Below are 10,480 nucleotides of genomic sequence, written 5' to 3'. Positions count from 1 at the left end.
ACAAACAAATCCACCACACCACCAAGTCCACTTTACACTGGGAGCTTCAGACCATTTTTTACCTCTTCAGTTTGGGTGAATTCCAAAATTTGCTGGGCCTCATGAAGACTGAAAGTTGACCACATCATTTAAGGACCAACCCCAAATCCACTCTTTATTCCTTCAGAACTCACAGGTTTAAGAACCAAATCCCATAACAATAACGTAGGTCTGGAGGATACCGTCAATATCCAGTGAATCGTGATATTAGCTTCGGCTGAACCTTAGAAGTCATTTTTACACAATCGAGACAGCTCAGTTTTAGTCAACAAAAGCTGAACATTATAAACTTTCTAAACCCAGACATGATGGCAGAGCCGTTGTATTGAACACTGCACCGAAAGAAAGCTTTCTCAATACAACACATTTTTCGGCACAAAAAAGAGCAAAAGTCATTTGACAGAACTGATTGACTTCCTGAGACAAATAATGGATGTGTGGAGTCGATCGAGAGTGAACGTCTCATCTCTAACTCACTCAGCAGAACAGCACGTGCATGTCTGATGGTGAAAGGAGTGGAGAAAACTTTTATGCGATCATTTCTCACTAGAATGATTCAGGTTTAGCCCAGCTGTTCGACATTTTTTGTTCACAGGTGTAACAGACCTTAAAACCACATAATGACCAATCATTTGGTCACGCTGGTGAAAGCTGCCTGAATGTGTTTGCAGTTTTTCAGGGACACATCTAAGATTTTCTCGCGGAGTGTGTGCGTAGACGGGCCAGTGACAGCAGCAAACCCAAAACGACGCCTTGAAGGTCATTCAAAAAATAAAGGAAGCCCATAGATCGGCTGTGATTCAAGTGCCCCCTGTTAAAGTTCAACACACACACACATAAACACACACACAGACTTGCTCCCTTCCATTCTCACTTTCACTCACCATTTAATATAACCTGTTTAATTGGCCTTGTCATTTATCACTTATGTAGGCAACTATAAGTGACTTACAGCAACATTAATACAGTACATTAATATTTCTGTCGTGCGGTTAAAAGCATCAAATCTGAAGGCTAGAAAAGACTTTGTATTACTTATTTGTAAAGCGCTGCCAAAAACACAGTTTTACAGCCATGGAGGGAGCATCAGACATAAAAGCCGAAGCCTTTTGCAGCATCCCTTCATTAAAGAAAAAAAATATATATATAAACCTGTCTGTACTTTCTGAAATGTCATCTTAGCATTTCAATGCCTAATGTCTGCTTTCACTGCGAAGACATTTTCTCGTGAAAAAGACTTTTATATTCACACTGGAATGCAAGCTATAGGTAGTAATTGCAGGAAATACTCATAAGTGTGTATGTGTGTGTTATTGTGTGTGTGTGTTATTTTGTGGGCAAAGCATAAGGATGAACGTGTTCGTGCTTTTTTTCTGTAGATTATCCCTGTAATCGCTCTGCCACAACAAGTGAATTTCCCCACTGCGGGATCAATAAAGTTCATCTTATCTTAAAACACTAGTATAAGGTCACATTGCAACTGCATTTTGATTCCTTAATTTCAGGTCGTCTTGACTTGACAGGAATATATAACAGTGAGGTAGAAAGAAACAGTTTGGATAGACAGACAGACAGACAGACAGACAGATAGATAGATAGATATATAGATAGATAGATATTTTAGAGGGCCAACACTTCCTGGTACACTGACACAACCACAACTTAACATAACTGGCATGAACAGGTCCTGAAATAAGATTTGTTTTTTTTCTGTCAGCTTAGTTAAAAAGATAGAGAGGTAGGTTAAGAAATGGGAAGCGACCTAAATTTAAACCATAATATCAAGAAAAGGGGGGCAATTAAACCTGCTGCAGTAAAGAATCAAATTTGCATCAAAGTCAGTGACATATCGATAACGCTGCAACCGACATATACGATAATATGCAACATGATATATCTAAATATCTAATATTAGGAATGTTATTTCAAATTTTAAATCGAATGTCCCCCAATTACAACCGCAAACATACAGCCTGTACATAAAACCCGAAGCTTTGCAGCAGCAGTTTGTGCTGCGGCAGCGGCCCCGGAAGTGTTTGTAAAACGGTTAAAAGCCAGTTGACGTAGGCTAGCTAACGTTAGCTGTCAGCCGGGTTCAGTCATTGTGCAAGGATGGAGGTGACACGCCGAAGTAAGTAGCCAGCCAGATTTTGCTCGCTGGGTTTTTAGCTCGCTATATACACCATGGCAATACAAAACGGAGCGGTGACCTGAGATAAATATATTAAAAATGCACATGACTCTTCCATTCCCTATTGTTTGCGCTGCTAGCTTGCTAGCTAGCTAGGTTTGCAGGTTTAGCTAATCTCTGAGGTACTCCTCTGGTAAGCACGCTTTCCTCATGCTAATGCACTTTTGTTTTATCCAGATTTTAAAGATTGTTTAAACGCGGTGTACAGCGCGATAGAGGAAGCTGACTTCCTTGCCATCGATGGGGAATTTTCAGGTAACGGTGTTGGAGTTTTAGCAGAGATTGAGATTGAAATAGCGAACGGTGTGTGTATCAGCAGTGTTTGTGTTTTAGGGATAAGCGACGGTCCTAATGTCAGTGCACTAACCAACGGGTTGGACACACCGGAGGAACGATACACGAAGCTTAAAAAGGTGATTTGCGTCTTACGTGCAGTTTAAACACGTCCAATTTGCTGTATGTGTCAACTAAACTCGTCTTTTCTGTCCACCAGCACTCAATGGACTTTCTGCTCTTTCAATTTGGATTATGCACATTCAAGTACGACTCGACAAAGTCAAAGTGAGTGAAATTTTGGTTAACAAATAAAAGAGCTGACATTGATATTTGGGGAGGAATTAGTATCATCTCGGTGCCTTTTTTGGCATCAGTGAAAATTCTGATATTTTGAGACCAAATTTGTTAATTCTCAGCTATAGAGGAAAAAAACGACTTGTTGCAAGCTTTCTTTGGAAGACATTTTTGTACTGTGCACCTTGACAAAATAAAACTCGCACAGTGTTTTCACATTGACAAATCGCAGGTGCTCCCTACATCATCTCCTCCTTAAGCAAGTCCTGATTGTCAAGTAGGCAACTCCCCTGGAGCCACAAAAGCCTCCAGGCTTCCTGTGTGCCAACTTGATTGTGCTAATTTTGCAACTATTTTGGGAACATTCAACACTCGATGTCAAGAGTGCTTATTATTTTAATAACATTAATGTGGTAGAATTAAATACCAAAGCCCATTTTCGTCCTGAAACCTTGAATGGAAGAAATCCAGCACATGTCTTATAAACTTGGTTATTGTTATGACTCCCAGCAACTGGAATGATTTCACTAATTGTCACTGTTTTGTTTCCTACATCCCCCTCTCTGCAGATATATTATAAAGCCTTTTAATTTTTATATATTCCCGAAACCATTCAACAGGACGTCGCCTGACATTAAGTTCATCTGTCAAGTAAGTCAGTGTGGCTCATCAGGGTCAATGGATTGCTTCTGTGTGAATGGAGACAAATGACTTAACAGCGACAATGATTTTTAGAAGGTTTAAGAGTGATTGTTCCTGGAAATGCTCAGTCAGCTGTAAAAAGGTGATGCGTCTGTTGACTTTTTGTTTGAAACTTTAAAAAAATGCAAGATTGTTTTTGTCATTTCAGAGTTCCAGTATTGACTTCCTGGCCAGTCAGGGGTTTGACTTCAACAAGGTGTTCTGTGATGGTGAGCACTGATGGTGATGGTGAAATGCATTTTTGTCTCATGATGTGTGTCAAGATTTGATTTGACTTTGGATTTTGAGGCCACAGTTTGATTAAATTTTTTTGATTTAAATGATCCAGGTTTTTTTGTTTTGTTTTGTTTTGTTTTTTTTCAGGCACTATGCTGTTGTCATTGTCATGCCATTGACTATTGGGTCTTGTCTTTGTAAAGATCTAATTAAACAGCTAATTGATTTTATGAACTGCCGACTTAATGCGCTGACAACAAGAGTACATGCATTTAAAGCCAAAAAGGATTTCTGCAGGAGGGTTTTTGCAGCGCAAGTGTTGTTTTTATTTATCGTCGGACATTTGCCAGATATTGCAAGAAAGTGAGGTTGCATGGTCACTGTAGGCACGGGATTATGATGTCGCTTACATTCACCCCTCTAAATATGTACATACATAATAGCTATTGAGACTTAATAGAACCTACAGCAAGAGCTCATAACGTTCAGGTTCTCATGTATTTCCCTCCTGTTGACTACACAGAAGTAAAATTGAGACCTCTCTGGTTTTTCAAAGGAATCCCATACCTGAATCAAGAAGAGGAAGCCCAGCTGAGGGAGCAGACCGAGGAGAGGAGAAATCAACATGCAAACGGTGTCGGGACCCCATCCTACATCTCCCCATCCTCTTCCAAGGGCCCTGCACACGTACCTGACGAACATAAAGATTTCATCAACAGGGTCATGTAAGTGTTACACTGACCGATTCCAAGTAAAACATACACTGTAGGCAGATCACGGTGCCACAAAAAACTGTTGGTGCTGACAGGGGTTGTGTCTTAGGACTGAGACAGAAGTTTTGCACCTTAGTTCTAATATGATCCTGATGCAGCAGTTATCTTTACTTGTGGGCATATCGGGCATGGCCAACTGGAAAGAGACCCCATCCTTGCTCCAGGACTCACCGGGAGTCCAGAGGTTCCCCTTAGAGAACATCCTGTAACTCTAAAGCCACTTAAGACTATGAACGCAACTCTTTCAGGATTACATTGCACCCCTGCTCCCTTTTGTGTTTTGATCTTTTCAACTGTTTTCTTCACAGAGAAAAAGTTGAGGGCCTCTTCACTAACTCAGAGAAGACTTTGGACTTGGAGCCATGTACTGGGTAATCTGGCCCTCTTCTCAAAATACCACACTTACAATGAATTTGTACTTATCATGTGCCTTGTGTATTTTCTTCTAATATTTATATCTCCTTACCAGGTTTCAGAGAAAGCTGATATACCAGACACTGAACTGGAAGTGAGTGTCACTCAACACTTGTGCCGTTTTTGTTGATTTTGTGTTGGTTTGTAGAAGTTTAAGCTCCGTCTTACTTTAACAGGTTTCCCAAGGGGCTTCATGTGGAAACCATTGAAACAGAAAAGGTAGGAGCACGTTCTATTTTAACCAGTCTAGCCTTTTGGTTTAGTGTCAGTGTAGAATAGAATATTAATGCAAGGTTTTGCATGTGTGCAGAAGGAGCGATACATCCAGGTCAGCAAAGTCGATGAAGAGGAGAGGAAGAGGAGGGAACAGCAGAAACTGGAGAGGGAGCAGGTGAGTCTGACATTAAATTCAAATGCTTGTCACTTTTTTTTTTTGTCCTAAATATGAAGAGGCTGAATGTAGAACAGCACAAGTTTGTCTTTCATTTCAAAGAGCTTAAGGATGCACTTGTTTATGACGATTTCTGCCCAACAGGAGGAGCTAAATGATGCAGTCGGCTTCTCCAGGGTCATCCATGCAATCTCTAAATCTGTGAGTCGACCTCTGCGTTTTTCAGTTGAAATGTGTAAATCTGGAGTTACACCATAATTTTATGCCTTGTATTTTATACTCTTTAATTAGCAGGAGGAACCAATTACTTGCATTTCATTCCAGCATTGCTGCACCGATGTGGTGTTTTGTGTTGGGTTTTTTTTGTTTGTTTGTTTGTTTTGTTGCTAATTCAGCTTCTTTCTGGTTGTTCCTTATTAATATTCTGTGCTTTGGAAAGTCTGACTTGTACTCCTGACCTGTTTCATCATCCACCCAGGGAAAACTTGTGGTTGGCCACAACATGCTGCTGGACGTGATGCACACCATCCATCAGTTCTACTGCCCTCTGCCAGAGGTACAAACTTAAGATGGTCATTTTAAATACATAGCCAGTTCTTAGCTTAATAATATGATTTATGAATTATTTATCATTGTGCCCTTTTCTCCAGGATCTTCAAGACTTTAAAGAGGTTACAATGTGTGTTTTTCCAAGGTAATATTCATCTCCTTTGCTAAATTTGTTGACTTCACAACATTTGCTTTTGTTTGCTTGCTTTTTATTGTTCAACACATTATTGGCTGTCTATCAACTTGCAGACTTCTGGACACAAAGTTGATGGCTTCCACTCAGCCTTTCAAGGTACCAAGGACATATTTTTGAAAGGTTTTTAAAAAAAAACAACAAAAAAAAAAAGAAAAGAAGCTTTCCAACTGAACTGATTGTACATTATATGGTTATTAGTCTGCCTGTTCAAGTTTGAGATGTTGGATGACCACAAAAGCATGGGTGATTTATGTTATGTTTGTGTTTTAGGAGCTGATCACTAACACTTCTCTGGCAGAGTTGGAGAAACAGCTGAAGGAGAACCCTTTCAAGTCACCACAAGTTGGTGAGTTAATACACTAACGTTCGCCTGAACTGCTCTCAACCTGCAAAACTCTGCTGACACTTTTCCTGTTTGTGCTGTTCTGTCAGAAACGGCAGCCGGGTTCCCCAGTTATGACACGGCTCAGGAACAGCTCCACGAGGCTGGTTATGACGCCTACATCACTGGCCTCTGTTTCATCTCAATGGCCAACTACCTGGGTAATGCACACAGCCACATTGATCCTGTTTGCAGTGGAAAACAAATGTGTGTATATACATGTTGTTTAACTTGATTCTGCTGCTTTACAGGCTCTTTCTTGACTCCTCCCAAAGCGTACATCTCAGCTCGCTCCAAACTAATCGAGCCTTTCTTCAACAAGTAAGAGATTCACTTAGTATCTGCTGTGTTTTCTTTCTTTAACAGCTAGTGTCTTCAAACATGCATTTAATTCTTCTCTTCTCAAGGCTCTTCCTGATGAGGATAATCGATATTCCCTACCTCAACATCACAGGACCAGATTGTAAGTGAGATGTCAGGATTGGTTCATTGCTTATTGTGCTTGTCGTAAAGGTAGACTGTGGAGCTTTTGAATGCTAGCAGCACCACAGAGCATACACAATGTGCCTTTGTCTTGTCAGATTCACATTGTTCCTCTGAATAATGGTCGTGGTAATATGCAAAGAAATATTGCAATGAAATCATGCAAACTAGAAAATGTGGATTTAGAATAATTAAGTTCTGCAGTGTACATCCAGGTTTGTTTACAGGGAAACTCCACAGGGCACATTTTTAAAGCTGCACTCAGAAGGGCCACAGTTAATATTCTATCAACTTAACTGTGCATCTAAGTCAGCAAGATGCTTAAATTTCTTCAACAGTCAATTGTTAAATTCAGCTTCAATATATCACTTAATGAAGATTTAAATTGAAACTACTGTTGCCACTTCAGGTGTCCTCTTCACCTGTTGCTCTTCTTCACGCTAACCTCTTCTGTTTCCACCTACAGTGCAGCCTAAAAGAGACCATGTCCTGTATGTCACCTTCCCCAAAGAATGGAAGACTAGTGACCTCTACCAGCTGTTCAGTGCCTTTGGTAAGGCAAGGCGTGATTTTTTTGCCCAATGATTCTGCTTACACATCAGCATCACCTTGCCCCTGTTTATCACTCACTCTCTACTTCTGTTATCTACTTAGGAAACATCCAGGTTTCATGGATTGATGACACATCAGCATTTGTGTCCTTAAGTCAGACAGACCAGGTACAGATAGGTGAGTTTGACAGAGCTAACTGCTCCGTGCACACACCAGACTGGACTCTTGTCATGTGCACAAAAATAATAAAAAAAAAAGATATATGATGATGCGGTCTGTTTAACATCTTCAGCTATGAACACCAGCCGCTATGCAGAGAGTTACAGGATCCAGACGTATGCCGAGTACATCCAGAGTAAGCAGGACAAGGAGAAGTCTGGCCAGACGGCCAAAAGTTGGGGGGAGGATGGCTGGGTGAAATCTCACTACACCTCCTCCACTACTTCTACTGGTTTTGGATATCCCAGGTACACCTTTGTTAATATACACTGCATTTTTCAACATAACACTCTGCAGGTATGCACAGTTTTTGGTTATACTGACATGGTTTTTTGTGTTCTTGTTTTTTGTTTGTTTGTTTGTTTTTGTTTTTTCATTGTAGGGGTTTGAGGAAACGTAGCATCAGTCCTGTTCAGGGAGAGCAGGGGACCGGAGACGCTCCAATTACAGATGGCTGGAGTCACTACTCGTACCCGGATAGCGCAGGCAGCAAGAAGATGAAAACCGATGGTGTGTGAATGCAAGCGTGCATAAGTACTTTCCTGCTGCGGGTGGGAACACGAAGCAGTTTTTCTTTAGAGAAGTACTCAACAGAGACTCGGGGTGCCCTGAGGGAGAGAGCAGGTGGTATTGTGAATAATTATCACAACCAATGAGACAAATTACTCAGCCTACCTGGATTTATTTAAATGTTAGATTTCATGTGTTATTAATGGCCGCCTGCTGCCGAAATGGACTGGTCAGATGCATTCTTGATTGTCTTTGTAAACAGTTTTCTGGATGGTTTTGCATTTTTTTCATTTCAGTTGAGGTTTTGAGGCTTAAATTATTTTTTTCCCCATTTAGCTCCTCCTGTGCACACTTTAAGTGTATCCCTCTAAACTAATTAATATGCCTTGCATATATATGCTGTATGAGGAGGTCCAGTTTAGGTTCCCATTAGTTGTCCTTGTGTTTCCTAGACATAAGTGGAAAGGCAAATTCAGACGCTGTGGAGAGCAAGACCTCCGAAGGATGGTTAAAGACGGCGTAAGTAAAACGGTGATCATTTATTCTACCGCTGTTATCCTGTTTGCTGCGATTTAAGTCAGTTAACGGTTGCTGTGCCCTGCAGAGATTCATCAGATTCAGCAGAGCTGAGTCCGATCCCTGATGATGAGGATCAAAGCCCCGAGGGCACCACTGATCCAGCCAGTAATGCTGAGGGGACTGTCACCTGGGAACAAGCCGCAATGAAGAGGAAAGGTCAAAAGAGCAAGAAAAAGAAATCTGAAGGTGCGTTTTTCAGCATGACGACTTATTCAGCATTTGATTTTTTTATTTATTTTTTTTTTCTTAGCCATGCTGACAGATACAATCAGCAGCTAGCTAGTAAACATTGCACAACATTTCCTTTAGGAGTTAGTACAAACCAAAACAAACAAAATAGTGTAAATAATAGACTTGGATTCATCAGGTGGCCAGAAACATGACTGCAAGTGAATGATAATGTTGCTTGTATTACATGTATAGCAGCATTGAAAAGATGGCATTTGCTATCATGTTTTAAAAGGGGGAAAAAAATCGATCTGACATGTCCAACTAAGGCGCATAGTGACTGTGTAGAAACCTGTAAACAGAGGAATAAAAACTGAGCGCAAAGCCAAGTTTTCAAAAGGTTAAATGTAGCAAAATTTCAGCATGATAATTTAGAAATGAAGTACTTTGAAGCATGGCTCCTGTTCTTATCTTTGCACGTCTGTCCCTCTCTCGTACAGGTGCTGAATCGACAGCGTCGCTGTTTGAGGTCCCAGAAGTCTGGTAGCGATGGGTGAGGCGTGGAGAGGCCACTGTCCCACACTGAAGCTCCTGCTCTGAGTCTCAACATCAGCACTTGGGGTACTCTCCTGTAAGGTTGTACATCGCGGGGAGTGGTGCACACCCTCAGTCCATTCGTTCACACTCAACAGCTGTGGATACCGAGTCCAGAGCTACCAGCCAAGCTACATGACTGGACTATTGAAAGAGAGAACACAAGCCATAACGACAGCTGCCATATTTTGATCTTGTGCCAGAGGAGCAGGCAACTCTTCTAGGCAAACACACACACACACACACACACAGATACACACGACTACACTCTTAAGAAATAAACTCCAGAAATGTTGATCTATTCTGTGTTCAGACTGGAATCTGCCACCACAGCCATGCTATCATTTTGAAATAATTCATTAATTTTAATGACGGGTCACCTTCAATCGGTCTCATTTTGTGAGCGTGGGTCGTGTGTGAGTGTGTGCATGTGAAGGAGACACATTTTCTCCAGTCTTTGTATCCCTGTGAACCCATTTCCTAAGTCGTGAGACAAAATACCACTCGACAGGTCCTGTAGTTTACAATGTCTGGGTTATTTAGTATTTTAATGCAGTCAAATATTTTTTCCATTTTTTTTTTTTAAAAAAAGAAAGGTTAACTTCCCCAGTTTTATCAAACACATATGAGCTTCTCAATGATGATGTGATGTTTATAATTGGTGTCATTTTGATCCTTTCATGAGAGATTGTGCTTTTTTTTGTACAAAACTGTTTTTCTTTACTTCTTCTGTGTTCGTTTTGTAACTGTGTCAACCCGCAACAATGTCGAGGTATGTTCACTTGCAAAAGGTGTAAACGTTAAGATGACGTGTACATTTTTGTATAAGATAAAAGTTTAAAAATCTCATATTTCCTTGAAAAGGGGAAAAAATTAAAGAATGTTTCTTAGTACTTCTGTTTTATGTATTTTCTTAAAACCCCAGATGAACTGAGGGTCACTCTTCTGGTGT

The 10,480-nt window shown here is 40.7% G+C and overlaps 1 protein-coding gene across 2 annotated transcripts; it reads left to right on the top strand.

Moving 5' to 3' along the window:
• Positions 1 to 2,013: 2,013 nt before the first annotated feature.
• Positions 2,014 to 10,421, top strand: parn (poly(A)-specific ribonuclease (deadenylation nuclease)). 2 transcript variants are annotated; one of them, XM_046370758.1, is made up of 26 exons: positions 2,014 to 2,170; positions 2,408 to 2,485; positions 2,564 to 2,643; positions 2,724 to 2,791; positions 3,370 to 3,451; positions 3,651 to 3,711; positions 4,275 to 4,443; positions 4,800 to 4,862; positions 4,961 to 4,999; positions 5,082 to 5,124; positions 5,219 to 5,296; positions 5,441 to 5,497; positions 5,775 to 5,852; positions 5,947 to 5,990; positions 6,095 to 6,137; positions 6,312 to 6,387; positions 6,474 to 6,584; positions 6,675 to 6,744; positions 6,831 to 6,886; positions 7,373 to 7,459; positions 7,561 to 7,635; positions 7,751 to 7,925; positions 8,060 to 8,187; positions 8,640 to 8,706; positions 8,792 to 8,952; positions 9,435 to 10,421. In XM_046370758.1, the coding sequence occupies exons 1-26, from the start codon at positions 2,152 to 2,154 to the stop codon at positions 9,479 to 9,481; spliced, it is 2,055 nt and encodes a 684-aa protein (XP_046226714.1). In that variant the 5' UTR covers positions 2,014 to 2,151; the 3' UTR covers positions 9,482 to 10,421. The 2 variants fall into 2 exon arrangements, with proteins under 2 accessions (XP_046226714.1, XP_046226707.1); XM_046370751.1 differs by having other exon boundaries at positions 2,015 to 2,170; positions 5,216 to 5,296.
• Positions 10,422 to 10,480: the final 59 nt, after the last annotated feature.

Source organism: Scatophagus argus, chromosome 2, assembly GCF_020382885.2.
Source record: "Scatophagus argus isolate fScaArg1 chromosome 2, fScaArg1.pri, whole genome shotgun sequence".
In the NCBI taxonomy this organism is placed as follows: Eukaryota; Metazoa; Chordata; class Actinopteri; family Scatophagidae; genus Scatophagus; species Scatophagus argus.
This window is presented reverse-complemented; position numbering and strand designations above follow the sequence as displayed.

Excerpts from the sequence above, each read along its gene's own strand:
- parn (XM_046370751.1), top strand. Across the intron at positions 5,125-5,215 it reads AAACCATTGAAACAGAAAAG|AAGGAGCGATACATCCAGGT; the intron begins GTAGGAGCACGT and ends GCATGTGTGCAG. Across the intron at positions 5,853-5,946 it reads TCTACTGCCCTCTGCCAGAG|GATCTTCAAGACTTTAAAGA; the intron begins GTACAAACTTAA and ends CCTTTTCTCCAG.